The sequence below is a fragment of the Amborella trichopoda genome, chromosome 8 (genome assembly GCF_054954075.1).
Source record: "Amborella trichopoda isolate Santa Cruz 75 chromosome 8, AtrichopodaSantaCruz75HAP2 v2.0, whole genome shotgun sequence".
Taxonomy (NCBI): Eukaryota; Viridiplantae; Streptophyta; class Magnoliopsida; order Amborellales; family Amborellaceae; genus Amborella; species Amborella trichopoda.
This window is the reverse complement of record NC_142343.1, coordinates 42,190,742-42,210,071: the sequence shown is the minus strand read 5'-3', so window position 1 is coordinate 42,210,071 and position 19,330 is coordinate 42,190,742. Positions and strand designations below refer to the sequence as shown.

At 32.2% G+C, this 19,330-nt stretch overlaps 1 protein-coding gene across 1 annotated transcript; it reads left to right on the top strand.

Moving 5' to 3' along the window:
* The first annotated feature begins 414 nt into the window (after positions 1 to 414).
* On the top strand, positions 415 to 6,121 carry LOC18432248 (cationic peroxidase 1). The gene is made up of 4 exons (XM_011624335.3): positions 415 to 670; positions 3,723 to 3,914; positions 4,849 to 5,014; positions 5,419 to 6,121. Exons 1-4 carry the CDS (start codon positions 461 to 463, stop codon positions 5,802 to 5,804), a joined length of 954 nt encoding a protein of 317 aa, XP_011622637.1. The 5' UTR covers positions 415 to 460; the 3' UTR covers positions 5,805 to 6,121.
* The last annotated feature ends 13,209 nt before the right edge of the window (positions 6,122 to 19,330 follow it).

The following is a 19,330-nucleotide window of genomic DNA, read 5'->3' as shown; positions in this document are numbered from 1 at the left end:
AGGGCTGCAGCCCTATGAAACCATTTTCCTTCATTACGAGGTATAATTTTATTGTAACGAATTGCTAGCGATAACGAGTAGATTCAAACATGCTGGCGTTTTGGTGGGATTTGAATAACAAATGGATACATTTTTGAACCCAGTCAAGTGACATGCTATGCATTTCTATTCTTTTGAAAAGATGGTTCTTTTGATTTTGGTTGACAATTTAAAGAAGTCTAATAAGGGCGGCTCCAACCTACAAAGAATCTGAAAAATAAACGAAGGTGGAAGCCTAATGTTTGAGAAGATTCTTCCACTTCCAAGCGTTCACACCTCTTTTGTGCATAATTAATGATCTGATGTTTGAAATTTGAACAAAGTTGAAATCATTAGTGACCTCTTTCTCCTATATAAACCCCACTTAGGGCTGCTTTGTTATCAAGTCTTCTATCTTTCTCTCTATTTCCTAAGAGAAGCAATGGCTTTCTTTGTCTCTGTCCTTGGTTTTGCCATGGTCTTCCTCCCTCTCTTTGCAGCTTCCTCTGCTGATCTTTCTTCAACTTTTTACTCGTCTTCGTGTCCAAAAGCCCTCTACACCATTCAAACCGCAGTGAAAGCTGCAGTTAAGAAGGAAGCTCGCATGGGCGCCTCCTTACTTCGCTTGCATTTCCATGATTGTTTTGTCAATGCAAGTATCACTTCTCATTTTGATTCACCTATTTATGCTACATGCATGAAAGAATATTTTAGTAAATTTATGCAAAAATGGATTGGAAAATTTACAGAGATATTCTGATTTATTTGAGAAATTTGGAATAGTTACATATATATTTTACAATTAAGTCCCATTATTTGATTATATAAAATATATTTTAATTTTTTATCTTTTTTTTTAAATTGGAATAAGCTTAGATTTAATATGTTTTTACTTCTCACCTTACAATTTCCTATTTCTTTTCAATTTACCAAAAGCAATATTTTATTTAGAAACATTCTTTTTGTCAACTAATAAAGTTGTGCATTCACTGAGGGTTATCATTATCAATGTCATCATGTTTGGGTTGGCTAATCAGTGAAGGGTTTGATCCAATCATAATTTGTTTGGCCACTGGTTGAACTAAATGGATTGCATTTGAAAAATAGCAAAAAACAAAAAATAGTTTAAGAAATGAAATGTATTACAAAAAAAAAATGGCCTAAATTGATTTGGCTAGTTTGACTAGTCAAATATTATTTTTTATCAATTTTTTATTAAACCCAATATTTATTTTGAACTAGAGTGACAAAAGCACTAATTAACGGCCAAGCCGGTGCTTCGAGTTTATTCTTGATACTTTGCTATCTCGAGCCTAGATGCCTTGTAAAAGGTACATGCTTACTCTAGGCTTGCATGCGTAGCGGAAAATGTTCATTTCATGGTTGTGCTCTTTTTTGTTCCTTGACATAGATGACATAAAATAGTACTAACACAATATCAAGAATACAAAGGTTCCTCTGAAGTCCTTCAGGCATTATGTAACTCCCGATTTCTTTTTCGCAGCTTTTTTTTTTTCTTTTTCTCTTTTTTTGGGAGTTAAATGAGACGGGGATAAGGGTCCCCTACCTGTTTTCATAAAATTAAGAACATGTTAAACTGATATACAAAAACACTTCCTTTCACAGGGAGTATTTGCTATCATAAAACTTAGAGGCACATTCATAAAATCTGGAGGTCAAGTATGCCAAACTATGGCCTCTGAAGCTTTAGCCCCACATTTGGCCAGAATGCAATTCGTTTTCTACCTTCCCTTTTTGTTCTTCTCTCCTTTTGGTAGGTCTACACATGCTGTATGCATAAATTTTTGTTTTTTTTAATAAGTATTGAATGCATAAAATTTCTATCCCATAAGCAACAACATAGGCATGGGGTGACTGTATTATGGATAACTAGGTTCATGGAGAGAGACTTATTGAAAAGTGTATGCCTTCCGGTATGTGTGTAATTTGTATATATATATATATATATATATATATATATATATATATATATATATATATATAAAAGAAATGATCTTATAGGGCCCCCCCTTCATCTATGTGGGTAGGACTCCAAAGGATCACTATTAAATTTCGCACAGATATCTAAAAAAGTCAAGTTCCATACCCATGTGATAACTTTTCTAGAGATCCATGTTAAATTTAATGGTAATCTTTTGGTATTCTACACACATGGGTAAGATCATTACTATATATATATATATATATATATATATATATATATATATATATATATATATATATATATATATGTGAAAAAGCTAGGGTTAGCCCACTAGCTCATATGAATAGATGAGCCCAACGGCCTAGATTGAATCTGGGCCGATCTGACCATCACGGATGTGCGATAGTTTTTTAATTTGTTTTTTTTTTCTACAAATCCAAATCACTTAAAATTTTATGCATATGTTCATAAAATATCGATGAATCTTCAAAAAATATCAAAAAAATATTTTACATGAAATAAATTGATAAAAATACCCCCGAAATGTTTCGAGGGGTATTTTGATCATTTTTCTTTTCACAAATTTTTTTATATTTTTATTAGGCACGCCTTAATGAGAAGAATATACAACTAAAATTTCAATTGATTTGGATTTGTAGAAAAATAAAATAAAATTCAAATACTACCGAACATCCGTGATCGTCAGATCTGCCCAGATTCAATTTGGGCCGTTGGGCTCATATGTTCATATGAGCTAATGGGCGAAGCCCAACTTTTTCCTATATATATATATATATATATATATATATATATATATATATATATATATATATATATATATATATATATAGAAAAAGTTAGGATTAGCTCACTAGCTCATATGAACATATGAGCCCAAAGACCCAGATTGAATCTGGACTAATTTGATGATCATGGATGTCCGATAATGTTTGAATGTTATTTTTTTCTACTAATCCAAATCAATTGAAATTTTAGGTATCTGTTTATCAAAAATAGGTGAATCTTTGGAAAATACAAAAAACATATTTTACATGAAATAAATTAACCAAAATACCCTCGAAATGTTTTGGGGGGATAGTTTGGTCATTTTATTTTCTGTAAATAAATTTTTTTATATTTTTATTAGGTGCATCTTGATAAGAAGAATACACACCTAAAATTTCAAGTGATTTGGATTAGTAGAAAAATAAATAAAATTCAAATACTATCGGATATCTATGATCGTCAGATCGGTCCAGATTCAATCTCAACCATTAAGCTCAGATGTTCATATGAGCTAATGGGCTAATCCCAATTTTTTCCTATATATATATACACACATACTTAGACTTGATTGCTTACGGCAGTGGTAACTGCAACACTATATCTCAAGTTAGAACCCGCCTTAAAAATATAAAAGAGACGTGATATGACAACCTTAGTAAGGGTTTGTGCTAAAGCAAACCCCCCATGGAATGCTAGATTTTCTTCTTTCCTTTGTCAGATATAAAAGTGTCTAAGATTTTTATGTTTGAAAACATGCTCTTTTTGTGTGTATCGATAGATATATATATATATATATTTGCATAAATGGATAAATATTTATGTACTTGTACATATATGCATGTAAGTTTATGTGTTTGTATTGATGAATATTGTATTTGCTATCACTCTTTTAGTTTTAGATTGCTTCGCAGCAATAAAAAGCCCGGCCAATAGTTTGACCTTGCTGATGATATGTTAGCATTTCATGATTTAGGGCTGCGATGGGTCTATACTATTGGATGACAACTCCACCTTCACAGGGGAGAAAACTGCAACGGGAAACGTAAATTCAGTGAGAGGTTTCGATGTGGTCGACGACATCAAATCGAAAGTGGAAGCTGTCTGCCCTGGCGTCGTCTCCTGTGCCGATATCTTGGCCGTAGCAGCACGTGACTCTGTTGTTTGCGTAAGCCAAGTCTCAGACGTGTCACTTAAGTTTTTTCAGACCACACAAAGAAGGATTCCTCACTTTCTCTACCAAAATTCTTAAAGAGATACTAATCTTTCATACCTTATTATTTTATTTTAGAGAAAATTACTACAAAAAAAAAAAAAATTTTGATGTCAAAACCCCAATGCTGTTTTCATTTGCTAGCACCCCACCAACTAAAAAAAAGTGCTTTTTTGGGGACTAAAATATCTCTGTGTGACCTATGTTTGCTGCACCTGCTGGTTTTTTGTTGTTGTGCCGGATAGAAAATGGGTCCTGCCCAACAAAAAAAAAGTGTTGGACTGGTCCAGCTCATTGATTTTGTAGTGCCGATTTGACACAAAAACATTATAAAAACGTGGGGATAAAAGGGAGATGTGGGTATTTTGATAATAAATTTATTGACTTTTTTTCACTGGGGGAAAGTGCAAAAAAAAAAAACAAAAAACAATATGGAAAAATATAAAATGAGATCATTTACGTTTGGTACAAGGTGGTTACATTAATCTTGATTATTGGATATGAAACTTCTATTGACCAATTATTCTATTGACCAAGTTCAAACTTCAAAAGAAATAACCGATCAAGTCCGTGTGCAATTTCAACTCTTTGTAATTTTTTTCTTCTTTTTTTTTTTTGTTTTTAATTATGCACCATATGTAGTTGTATGGTCTTGCATGTTGCTGCCTCTAAAGATGCGAAGAGTTTCTTAAGTCAAATGATTTCTCGTTTCCTTTTCGTTTTTCTTTGGTATTGCTCTACTCTATAATTCGAACAAGTGTTGGAATCACAATGGTTGAAACCTATATTAATCATGATCAAGTTAAAATCCAAGAGTTTCCATCTTTAGGAAGTGATGAATTTGAAGTTTAAGCTGTTTAATGGGTTGATGGTGTTGATTTTAATGCAGTTTGGTGGGCCAACATGGACTGTGTTATTAGGGAGGAGAGATTCAACAACTGCTAGTCTAAGTGCAGCCAACTCAAACATTCCTTCACCTACCTCAAGTCTCAGTAATCTCATCACCAGTTTCTCAAACCAGGGGCTAAGCCGCAGCGAGATGGTCGCTCTTTCAGGTCAATAGCTTCCCCACTCTCTCTCTCTCTCCATGGTTTTTATCTTATTTCTCTAATATCTTTTTGATAGGGTTTTTATATAAGGAAGCATAAACCCGCAGGTGCAAATAATAGTTTGAACTTATGTACATGACTTTGTTTTCAAGTGGAAGGAAAATATATACAATGCGACCATCTATTTTTGACATAAGAAGGTCACAATCATCGTTGACCGTTCGATTTGAAATTGGGTAGTTGAAGGCACAAAGTCTGAAATAGAATCTCTCAAAAGTTATAACACATATTCAACTATTAGATTTCACATCTAATGGCTAAAAATAATTACGATCTTCTTATATAAAAAATAAATAGTCTTATCGTATACAATCCCATATGGACGCATTCTTATTTGGTTATTTTTGCAGGTTCTCACACAATTGGTCAAGCTCGGTGCACTAGTTTCAGGGCTCACATTTACAATGAGACCAACATAGAGTCAACCTTCTCTACATCTTTGCAATCCGACTGCCCATTCAGTGGAGGTGATGACAACCTTTCTCCTCTTGATGCATCATCAGCAACTGTATTTGACAGTGGATATTACAAGAACTTGGTGAACAAGAAGGGTCTTCTCCATTCTGATCAAGAGCTTTTCAATGGAGGCTCAACTGATTCTCAAGTCAATGGTTACACCACCTCATCTTCAACTTTCTTCAAGGACTTTGCCAGTGCCATGGTGAAGATGGGAAACATAAGTCCCCTCACAGGCACTAGTGGGGAAGTTAGGACCAAATGTGGAAAGGTTAATTAGGGTTTGCTGTTCTTTAGTTCACAATGAACTTTTATCTTATAATATAATCTTCTAAGTCTTTTTTTTACTGGTGTTGGAGCTAAATGCATGCTCAGAAGTGGATCTGCAACAGATGATCTCAATATAAATGAAGTGTCTACTCTTTCTTCGCTTTGATTTTTCTTTAATTGTATTGAGTGTCCCAATCAAATAAGCAATGAGCAAAATTTAGATTCAAGATGCACTTCACTGGACTTAACAAGTCCAAGGTGCAATATGCTTTATTATAAATCAACAATATTGTTAAGGCAGAATAATAAGAGTGTGAGTTTTGTCCCTAATTCTTTCTTGCTCTTATTTTGTTCAAATTTTCTTGACTTCATCTCTTTGAACTGTAAAAGAAGAATTCCTTCAGATTTGGAGCTTTCATAAAAAAAACCGACAAAGATGGGAACATAAAGGGCACATTTGGTAACTGGAAGCTTGAATCAGAGTTGCCAATTCCCAATTTTAGAACCTGAAAGGCAGAAATTCAGTTACATGGTATGTGTTTGGTTAGTATGCCTAGGGGATTCTAGAAACTAGGTTATGGTTTAAGCTGGAGTTTTGTGAGCTGGGTGATGTGAAAATCAACCAATTTTAACCATTCAGTGAATTTTTTTTTAAGGAGATATTGATGTTTGTTAAATATGCAACGGATTTCAAAATCATACCTTATCCATGGCAAGTAAAAAAAAAAAGGGCTTTCTAAAAAAAAAAAAAAAAAAAGGGCTTTCTAAATCACACAAAATGAATTTTTTTTTTGCATGATTTGCATGTCTAGAAATTTAGGTTTCATTTTATTTTTCTTTAATTTGAATTAAGTTAAGGTTTTGGGTATATATTTTTTTCACCTTCATGCACCTGTAAAAAATATGAAAAAATTATTTGGAAAAAATACAATGATTGAAATACCATCACAGTCTGTTGATGTTGAGAGCATGTCTGAGTACTTCAATTTTGTTTTATTTTATACATTGGATCGAGCTAAAAATTTGGACATCTATGCAATTATAAAAAATAATATATATATATATATATATATATATGGAAGATACAACAAAACACCTATAGGCAAAAATGAACAGTGATTTCACCTACCCTCACCACCATCCAAAGTTCATTGTACGGTCACGATTGTCCAGTAGTATTTCATTTTGCATTTGTTTTCTATGAGTCAAAATGATCTGAAATTTGGAGCGTGTATTCATAAAAATTAGGCGAATCTAAGAAAAATATCAAAAAAATATTTTACATGAAATAAATATTCCAAAATACCCTAAAAAAGTTTCAAAGGTATTTTGGTCAATTTATTTTTCACGAATTATTTTTTTTATATTTTTATTAGGTGTGCCTAACTAAGATATACATACGCTATAAATTTCGTATCATTCTAATTTTTAGAAAAAAAAATGAAAGATAAAATACTACCAGACAATCATGATCGTGCGATGAACTTTGAACGGTGATGAATGTAGATGAAATCACTGTTCGTTTTTTCCTATAGGCATTGGGAAGACTTTTCCTATATATATATATGGTGCGGTTTGTAGTAGAGTTTAGGCTCTACACAATCAAATTAGAGTCTTCCTTCAAATAGTGTCGAGAAATGTGGTTCCAATACTGGAAATCTTTTTGATAGGCTTAAAATATATTTCCATATTGATTTATAAAATTTGAAACTTCAAAAATAGTGTAGATTGAGAGATCTATGGAAACTTGAAAATCTTTAATATTGACCTTCTAAAAATGCATTACAAAATACGCTATTTCCAAAACCTGAAATCCATGTTTTTCTCATGTCCGTTCATCTTGATGTCGAGATGATCAATTTGGGGATATTTGGGCATCAAAACAACCTCTTTTAGTGAAATTTTCGAGGTAGGATCGAATTTGATTGTTTGGAGCCTCGGCTCTCTCCCTCTCTCTCTCTTTATATATATATATATATATATATATATAGTTGCAACTTTCAACGTTCCAATTAAGACATACCTCCAAATTTTATCATAACATGTAATTTTGGTGAAAAACATTTTTAGGATTATCTCAACATCTTTTTTCATATCTAATTATAAAATTTTAAACTCCAAAAATGGTTAAAATCAAATAGATTTATAAACATATGAAAATCTTGAAAATAGACGGTCTAGATAATGTATTGCAAGATACACCATTTCTAGTTCTTCAATTTTAGTATTTTATATACATTGCATTGAGCAAAACTTTTGGGCATCTACATTTTTGAATCTCACACACACCATTAGAAAAACATTTTACAAAACTAAAATACCCAAAAATAACCCGAAACCTCTAGAGTTATTTTGTTCGTTATATTTTATTTGAATTATTTGTTTTATACTTGTCACATACGTGCCCCAATGAGATGCACTCACCCATGTGAAATGCGCACTTCAAATTTTCGTTCTAATTTATTCTTTCAATTACTTCCCCATAAATAAAATAAAAAATAATTAGTTTCCATCTTACTCGGGCTCTTTTGTGAGGGTTGCTTTTTTTTTTTTGGTTCTTTTGTTACGGTTGTTTTATTTTTTATTTTTTTTGTGACGGTTGCTTTTTTTTTTCTTTGGATAATAAAAGTGAAGAAATTCAAAAGCAAGCGTGAACAGCAGGATTCGACTCTGCACGGGCAGAGCCCACATGATTTCTGGTCATGTAACCACTCCAGCACGTCCACTGAGGTTTTGTGGGACGTGCCTTCTTCAATTAGAAATAAACAATTTGTACAAAAAAGAACAACTTTTTTGGAAGTTCGCAAGAACACTTCTACTCAGTTTTGGAGAAGAAATTTTTATAAAAGGTGTCAACCTGATGCTATTGTATTTAGGCGTACCTCAAAAACTCATCAAAAGAAGTTGTTTTGATGCTCCAGACACTCTCAAATTGATCGTTTTAATTTGAAATGTATGGCTATAAAAAAAAATAATAATAATAAAATTTCAAATCGTAAAAATAATGCATCTTGTAACACATAAATAGATTGTTCAATTTTAATTTTTTTTATTGTTTATGTATTTGCTTGATTTATATCAATTTTTGAAGCTTTAAAATTTCAAAATTAAAAGTGACAGTAGATTTTCAAGGTATCACAAAGCTTTCTAACAGCTAAACTGCATCTTCTATAAAACATTTAAAGTACGCCATAGTATAAAGTTGACACTTATACATACAAACCTCGCCCTCTTGATAATAATTGATTATAGTTGGAACCGCCAGCGTGGGCAGCAAGTCTATTTTATCCCCAAGGCTCAGGCAGATAGACAAAAAATAATTGTACTAAAATAATTTTTTACTAGATAATTATTTTTTCTAAAGTTTTATAATTTTTAAACATTTTAAACTTCATACATGTTCACTATCCTTACTCTGCTTTTCTTTCGAGTTGGCAAAATCGGCCGATCTAGGTTTCCAACTCGGTCCATTTGACTTGGAACCGGTGGGGGTTGACGAGCTGGATCTGGAAGTCGGGCTTTCAAACAATCCGTATTGTAATTGCTAACATTCAACTGGTGTCCCTATGAGGCCAAATAAAGGTTCTCTCTCTCTCTCTCCCCCCTTTCCCTCGTCTAGTATTATGTTCAGGCCATGTGCTGCTTGTATGGCCTTCAATACTCCTGAAATTAAGCACTCTTGCATGTCAATAGTAATTATGTGGGGGGAAGATAGGCCTTACCCATTTTTTAGCTTTTTTTTTTTTTTTTTTGAAAGTGTTGATGGTGGGCTCAACAAGATTGGAAACTACAATGTGGTAACTAGGTATGGGGGTGCTACCACCACGACCCAGTTCTTTTCCTACTCTTGTGACCTCTATGTACAAAAAGTAAATGATCTTTTCATAGACAATTCTTTCATTTATAGCATATTGTGACCGGGCCAAAAATTAATCGCATAGTCAACAAAACAAAATCAAAGGCAATCCATGGTAAGAAGGGAAAAATTATATACACCCCTCAAACCTACTTTTTAGGCATCTCGCCCACCTCCATCCCCAACCCAAAAAAAAAAAAAAAACAGAAATTAAAGTACGCTATTAACCCAAATAAAGTTTATTCTCTTATCTACCCCCAATTAAAAACTGACTTTTTTAGATCAAAATATCTCCCATTTTTGTGAGGACCTACATAAAATAAATATCAAAAGACATTTTAGACATTTTTGTCTAGCACATTTGTGTCTGATTGACACGATTTCAATGTAAACCGGTTGGTAGAAATTTAGTATTATAAGCCGATCTAACACATTTTATGTCGGACCGACGCATTTGGTTAGAAGCCAGCTTGGCGCATTTTATATTAGACCAGCACATTTTGAATGTCACAAGCAAGTCTGACACATTTTTGTTCTAAAATGGTACATTTTGGGCGTCACCTTTTGGATGAGCAGCTTGGATTAGTAAATGGGTATTTTAGTCTAAAAAACCAATTTTTTTACTTGGGTGTGCAAGAATAGATCGTATTAGGCTTAAATGCATTATTTAAAAAGTATTGGGGTGTATTCCTATTCGAGGGTATCTATAATTTTCGCTAGAAAAAAGCTATAGTGGATAGTTTAAGGAGGCATTTAGAAGACTAACTATTAGTGGTAAACTTATAATTTCCCAATCCTCCGCGACAATTTTGTACATGTAAATCAATTTTGGCTGATCAATAAAATAGTCCTTATATTTGTCAAAAAAACAAACTAGTTTTTATCCAATAAAAGAATAAGTCAAAGACATTTTCAGCTAGTTAGTGCGTGATTAAGATTACGCGTGATCATCGCTTGACAAAGACCAAAATCTCAGATAATGCAAGTCAAATTGTAAGAATAATGGTCTAATAAATACCTGTTATTCATCTAATAATTTGATTCCTTCGGGTAGAGATAAGATAATATTGTTAATTAATTTATATATAAGCATTGACATCATCAAATTTGGGCCCTCACACTGTTTAGGTGGCAATGCGTATATGCATTTAAAAAATGAAAAGGTTTATATAAGACTGAGGTGCCTCAAAAAAAAAAAAAAAAAAGTTTTTTTCATGCTGGAAAACCTTCAAATCCAATCATCATGACCTTGAGATACATAGATATAAAAAAATAGACTTCATGTCTTGAAAATAATGCATCATGTAATGCATTATATAGATCGTTAATTTTCAAGATTTTCAAGTGTTCATAGATCTACCTTCTATCCACTACTTTTGAAACTAAAAATTTCATAATTAGAGATGAAAATACATTTGCAATATATTACAAAGATTTTCAGTGCTAGAACAACATCTTTCGATACTATTTGAAAGTGTGCCATACTTCGATTGTTTAGAGCATGAGCCTTGTACAAACCATTCCCTTTAAAAATATGTTATAAAACCTATACATTTTGTTTTTATCCCACTATAATCCCCATTAATAAAGAAGTATAAAGTAGAAGTCATTGACCATTGTAGAGGTAATCGTTTATCATTAATAATGACCACTAAAGTAGAGCCTGGACTAATTCAGACCAATTGCGCAATTGATCAGGGGGATTTGATTTCAAGAACTCATCAATGTTTGAATAAATTATGCAAAACATTATTATACACTATGTTTAATTTGAAAGAAATTGACACCGAAAGTCTTTGGATGTATCCACTTGCACATAGACCTTCGACTACTAGGAGTTCTTTTTTAGTTTGGTAGTTTGCTCCAATTTTTTTTATTTCAAATCTTTACAAACCTCCAGTAATGAAATTGCAATCTATATCATCTTAACAAATGTCTTATTAAAAGCGCGCACAGAGAGAGAGAGAGAGTGTTCAAATCAGTCTAAAAAAGGTCAAAGGTGGTTATATTTGGGAAATTTTTCTAACCCGACCTATATATATATATATATATATATATATATATATATATATATATATATATATATATATATATATATATATATATATATATATATGTGACCCATTATTTCAGCCGTCAGATCTAGGTAGATGGCTCGAAGTTTTTTAATTTTTATTTTTATTCTATAAATCATTTTAAGCCGAAATTTGGGGTATGCATAGATTTGAAAAGGGCGCACATGATATATATATATATATATATATATATATATATAATTACCAGAATACTCCTAAAAGTTACAAGGGCATTTTGGAATTTATTTTTATGAAAAATATTTATTTTTTATTTTTTTTCAGGTTTGCCCTAATTTGTTGGTGGGATGCCCAAAATTGCATTGAAAATGGTTTTGTTGAAAAACGAAAGAAAAATAAAACAGTGTTTGGCATGCCATTGTAGTGTGAACAATTATAGCCATTTGATTTAGATCGAACGGCTGAAAAATGAGGTCCCATATAACTTAGTTATATGTTGTTGGGGTCACGTAGCGAAAGATCTTATAATTTAAGACAGGAGGGGTCTATTAGCGAATAAAAATCCAGTCTTAATCTTAATTGGTTAAGGTATTGACTGTTGCAATACTGCATCACAAGTTTGATTCCGAATCAGACCAAAGGAAAATCAAAAGAAAAGGGAAAGAAGTCAATTAGCTTGCCTTGGTTGAGCATCCCAAATTAAATTCATATCACTGACCAATCATATCAAAAACAAAGAAGAGCCGATTAAGATAATAACCTAACAAATAATAAAAAACTCATCATCATCATCAGATCCTTATCCCAATTAGAGAGTAATGAATTAAATAATGGTAAATACTATTATCTAAAGAATAGATATCATAGTGATTTACATACGGACCCTAAATTTTCTTCTAAAATACGAAATGCTGCATTTATAAGTTGAAATTACAAAGAAAGTTAGTCAACCCACTTTTATTTATTTTTTCCAAAATTATTCCTCTATCTCAAGACATCCTCAGACTGGATTTAATTTATTTATTTATTAGTTTTTTCATTAGTAAGGCACCACCTTAAAGTTTGAGGAACTCTCCTACTAATGAAAAAACTACAAAAAAAAATTGAATTTTACACTGGGGATTTCATCCTCAAGCAGAAGGGCAATTAAAAAAAAATTAAAAAAAGTTAAGTTGATTGGCCTTCTTTGTAATTTCTACCAAAAAATAGAGCATTTCATATTTAAGAAAAACATTTGGTGTCAGTATGTAAATCACTCTAGATATAGATATTGTCCATATGTAACACAGATGAAAAAAATTAAAAGCAACTGCAGAAATAGGTAAAATACATATCTCTTTGCATGATGTTTCCAAATTAAAGGGATTAGATAGAGAAGTGTAAGACAATACCATGATCTAGTGTTCTGAACCCTGGACTCAGGTTGGGACTTGTTCCCATCCCCAGCCCAAGTTATATGGTTGACTCTCCGAATCTAAGATAGGCCTTAGTCTTAACAAATTTAATAACAAAATAGTGGGATTCAACAAGTTACATGGCTCTGCAATTGGGCTCACTACCCTATCGAATTCGAGTGAGTCTGCAGTGTCCCACTAACTGGACAAATTTTTAAAACACTCTACTCTTTATTCTTGCACTCACCTCTTCATTAAAAAAAGTTGGGTTTTGAACCAAATACCCCTCGTTATACTCCATGTTTCTTGTTCTACTCAGGCTCGCACTTTTTCTCTCTAAGCCAAGCACTGGCACATTTCAATATCAAAAAACAGTTTGGGCATTAAGGGGAGGTCCGACAACTTTTGTGCCAAAACTTCAATATAAATTGGTTTTGTACGCATTGTGCCAGACCGAAATAATTTCAATATCATAAACCACTTTGACACATTTTGTGTCACACCAACATATTTTATCTATAGAGCAGTCTGGGTGGATTTGTGCCAGACCAGCACATCACATTTTGAAGATAAAGAAGACGGTTTGACACATTTTTGTGCTAAACTAGTACACTTTGAGTATCACCTTTGGAGAGAGAAACGTGGGTTAAAACAAGATTGTTTAAATCCAAAAAAAATTACCTTTTTTATTTAATCGTGTAAGAATAATTATTGTTATTGTTAAGGTTAATAGTGTGATTTAAATAATATAAAAAGTAGGATCCATAAATTTCCCTAAAAATGGCCCTAGGAGGACATTTTCAAGACCGAATTATTAGCGGTCAACTTCTAATTTCTCAATCCTCAGCGACAACTTTGTACAGGCAAAAGAATTTTGTCCGATCAATAAAATAGGCCTTGTCGGTTGTCAAACAAAAATAAACTAGTAGTTTTCCAATAATTAAATAAAATCAAATAAAATGTACAGACAAATTTTCAGCTAGTTGGTGCGAGATTAAGATTACGCGTGATCGTCGCTTGTAAAAGACGTAGATAATACAAGTCAAACTCTAAGAATAATTGTCTAATAAATAACTGTTATTCATCTAATAATTTGATTCTTTCGGCTAGAGATAAGATTGTTAATTAGTTTATATATAAGCAATGCCATTATCAAAATTTGGGCCTTCACATACTGTTTAGGTTGAAATGAGTATTTGCGAAAAAGTTTATATAGGTTGCAACCTTAAAAATGTAAAATTAAAGTGCACCTCAAAAATCCATCAAAAAAAGTATTTTCCATATTAGAAAACCATCTAATTGATAATCATGATATTGAGATGTACAATTTTGAAAAGGAAAAGATTTTGAGTCCCAAAAATAGTGCATCTTGCAACAAATTATTTGAGCCGTCCATTTTCAAGATTTTCAATTATAGATCTAATTGATTTTAACCAATTTTTGGACTTTAAAAATTTATAATGAGTTATGAAAATAGATTCATAGCCATCCTAAGAGTGTTTAATGCCAAAATTACATAAAATTTGGAGGTGTGCCTTAATGTGATCATTTAAAGTTGCAACCTTATCTAAACCACACCCTTTAAACATATGTTATTAACCTATACATTTTATTTTTTTCCCACCCGAATTCAGTATAAGTAAAGCAGTATAGAGAAGAAAGCCATTGACGATGGTAGGGATGATCTTTTATCATTAAAAATGACCACCAAAGTAGAGCCTGGACTTATTCAGTCCTATTGCACAATTGATTTAGGGAATATGATTTCGAGAAATCATTAATGTTTGAATAAATGATGCAAAAGGTTATCATAAACCTTCTTTAATATGAAAGAAATTGACACCAGAAGTCTTAGATGTATTCAATTGCACATGAGCTTAGACGATTAGGAGTTATTTTCTGTTTTGGTTGTTTGCTCCATTTTTCTTATTTCAAATCTTTACAAACCTCCAGTAATGAAATTGCAATCTCTATCATCTTAACAAATGTCATATTAAAAGCTGATATATATATATATATATATATATATATATATATATATATATATATATATATATATATATATATATATATATATATATATATATATATATATATATATATATATATATATATATATATATATATATATATATATATATATATATATATATATATATATATCGGAAAAGTTTATATAGAGCCGAGGCTCTAAATCAAATTTGAGCATACCTCAAAAATTCTACTAGAAAAGGTTGTTTTGATGCCTAAATTTCCTCAAATTGATCATCTCAACATCAAGATGAATGGATATGAGAAAAAAGTGGATTTCAAGTTTTGGAAATAGTGTACTTTGTAACGTATTTTTGGACCGTCAATTTTCAAGATTTTCAAGTTTTTATAGATCTATACATCTACATTATGTTTTAAGATTTGTAAATTTATAAATAAAAATAAAAATATATTTTAAGGCTATCACAAATATTTTCAATATTGAAACTACATTTCTCGACACTATTTGAAGGTAGGCTCTAATTTGATTGTTTAGAGCCTAGGCTCTATACAAACCGTACCCCACATATATATATATATATATATATATATATATATATATATATATATATATATATATATATATATATTTCAATCATCAATCCAAATGATTTAGGTCAAAAGCTGTTATCTTTAATTGGTTTGTTAAAGGTCTTATAATATAAGAGAGGATGAGTCCATTAGTGAATAAAAATCCAGCCGTAGTCTTAATCGGTTAAGTTGTTGACTGTTGCAATGCTGAATCACAAGTTTGATTCCATTGCTGAATAGGACCAAAGGAAAATTAAAAGAAAAGGGAATGGGAACAATTACCTTGGCTTGTTTGGTTGGACATCCCAAATTCGATTGACCAATCATACCAAAAAAATGAAAGAGAGCGAGACCGATATTAAAGAACTCATCATCACCATTATTATTATTCGCTCTTTATCCCAACCAGATAATAAAGAACTGATAATAAAGAACTAAAAATAGAAATGTCAAATACTATTATCTAAGGATATAGGAGGTACTACTGGATATTATCCATATGTAACATGTAGATGAAAAAATCCGGAAGCAAACGCAGAGATAGGTAAAATACATATCTTTTTAGCATGATGTTTCCAAATTAAAAGGATGAGATAGAGAAGTGTAAGAGAATACCATGATCTAATGTCCTAAACCTTGGAGTCAGGTTGGCACTTGGTGGCATCCCCAACCCAAGATATATAGTTCACTCTCGGAGTCTAAGATCGGACTAGCCCTTGGGAAAGGTTGGTATACTTCCTCTACAACAAAAAAAATTTATGCTTCTCGTACCATCCAAATTTATGCTTCTCGTACCATCCAGCAGTCCAATTTTATCAAGTGAACTACTCACCGTTTGATTTTAGATCCGATGTCTCAGAGTATTTTATTTTAAATTTTTTTAATAAAAATTATATGAATATGAAATTTGGTGCCTGCTATCTTCTCATTGTGGTGCACCTACAAAAAAAATATTAAAAATAATTTTTTGATAAAATATAATAACCAAAATACTCCTTGAAACTTTCAAAGGTATTTTGGTCATTCTATTTTATAAGGAATGTTTTTTAATATTTTTTACAAATACGAATTTAATAAAGGATTGGACACCCAAAATTTGATGTTAAAATATTTTATACAAAAAAATTTAAAATAAAATTGTATAGAGAGGTGACATTGTGATTGGGACAATTTTAGCCTTACATTCAGAATGGATCCATTGGATAAAAGAAAATATATAAGTTTTATATTGTAAGAAAAGAAGCATAGAAAGCTTACCATAGCAAAATAGTGGGAATTGGCAAGATTCAACAAATTCAAAGGCTCTGACTCAATACCCTATCTAGACCGTGTGAGTCTGTTGTATCCCATTTACTTGGACAAGTTGTTAGAACACTAGTCATGAAAAACAAAGACACTTACTTGGACAAGTTGTTAAAACACTAGTCATGAAAAACAAAGACATGGACCACAAAAAGTAGCCCAAAAGCAAGAACAAGCTGGGCCTAGGCCAAGGCCACAATAGAGCTGTAGGAAAAGGTCTAGAGCCAAGTCAAGAGACTTTAGAAGTAGTGTTCAAAAAAATCGAATTGGCCAAGAGCCATGTCCGAGTAACCGGTAAACCAGCCGGTTTAACCGGTCTAACCAGACAAGTTGTTAAATAAATAAAAAAAAAAGTATATTTAAGCACATCCACATAAATTTGAAAAGTAGTAAAAATAGTGAATTTAAAAAATTGATTTGTATTCAAGGGTATTTTTGAAATTTTAAAAAAGATGAAAAAATATAAAATGAGATATTATAGCCGAAAAACTTTAAGGTCTTTGCGAAAATGATAAAAAGTTTTCGAAGACACATTATAAACAAGTCATTTATTTATTATAATATTTTATATAGTTTTTTTAAAATTCTCAGCCAGATTAGCAGAACCAATCCCATGCTCGATTCCAGTTTGACTGAGCAGTTGGGAGTTTTGACCAGCCGAATTTTGGTGATATGGGTCAGAGCAGGGCTGGACAGGCGTATTGCCAGCTTTACACGACCATTATCTAATCGAGGGGAGATGAATTGTTTTAACGAAGTTTGGAAGCTGTCTCACTCAATCAATTCCAAAGAGACAAAAAGCAGTGGGAGCAAAAATTGACAAACTTACGACGGCCCCACCCGTTGCAAACGTAAAAACGGCACGTAAAAAAACAAAATTACCAAACCGCCCACCCATAAAGCAAAAGCATAAGCATGGGGCTTCGTACTTTTTACTAACCCAATGCACATTCGTTCTCAAACAACATGTGTGTAAGAGTGTGGGCCTTTCCACTTCTCACCAACCCAAGATACACGAGAAGAATAGAGGGCAAGTCGCCCATTTGGGCCCTTCCACTTCTCACTAACCCAACATAAAGAAGAATATTGGGCAAGTTGCCCACTTGAACAATATCTCAATTTGGGCTCTAACATGATAAACCTAATATTTTCTACCGGTGATTTAAAACACGGATTAGCGACTCGGATTGGGCATCACAAAAACAGGTCCGTGTCGATGAATCAGCGGTTCAAATCACTGTTTTATTGTACAAAAAAATAATGAACTAGAGAAAGAATACTTGCAAAACTAGTGAATCAGCCAAAACTTGGTCCGCATCGATGAATCAGCATTTCTACTGTACCAAAACGGCTTTTTTACTGTAGTAAAACACTATTTTACAGTAGCAAATTAACAGTTCTCTTTTAAACCCGGATAATTTCCCATATATTGACTGAATCCGCACGGGGTGACTGATTCTCGAATCGGATTGAATGATTTTGTTGCAACCGGCGTTTTTTAAATCACTATTTTCTGCATTTCTCTCTTGGATGGACAACCACGACAAAGATTTCATGCCTAAATGCAATTTAGGATTGGTCCTTTCTCCTAATGCAGATTTCTCTAACAGGACCTAGATCCATTTTTTAAAAGAAAAGTATTTGGTGAGTCGACCTATGCACCTGCTTGGGTGTTTTGAAGGACTTCGAACGTGCACTATATCTCACATCACTATAAATCTATTTCCTTGTTAGATCCATGAATTTGGAGCTTCAAAAATGGTGTTGACTTGATGGTATTTAAAGATTTAAAAAGAAATACAAATTGTCCTTACACTGAATTCTCTTAGAGATCCATGATAGATGACAATTCTACAAAATTTTAGATCCAAAATCCATCTAAGGACGGTATACTACTCAGACGGCACACACCTTTACTTATTTCAAATTGTTTTTAGTTAATGTATATTAAAATTGGAAAACGTTTACTGGAGGTTTAAACCTTACACTGTAGAATTGTGGTGCACCTAAAAAACTAATGAAAAAGGCTATTTTAATGTTGGAAAACCATCTTATTGAACATCTGGACATTGAGACGTATGATTAGGAAAAAAATAAAAGGATTAAAGTCCCAATAATATTATATTTTATAACATTCTCTGGACCGTCCATTTTCAAGATTTTATGTGATTATAGATTTTACTTGATTTGAACCATATTTAGAATTTCAAATTTTATAAATAAAGATGAAAATATATTATTGGGCCATCCTAAGAAATTTTGACACCAAAATTGTAATTTATGACAAATTTTGGAGGCGGCACACCGTCCTTTGATTGTGTAGGTTGCGACCTTATGCAAACCACACCCAGATAGATGTGCGCAATTCTCGGAAGAGAGAGAGAAGATA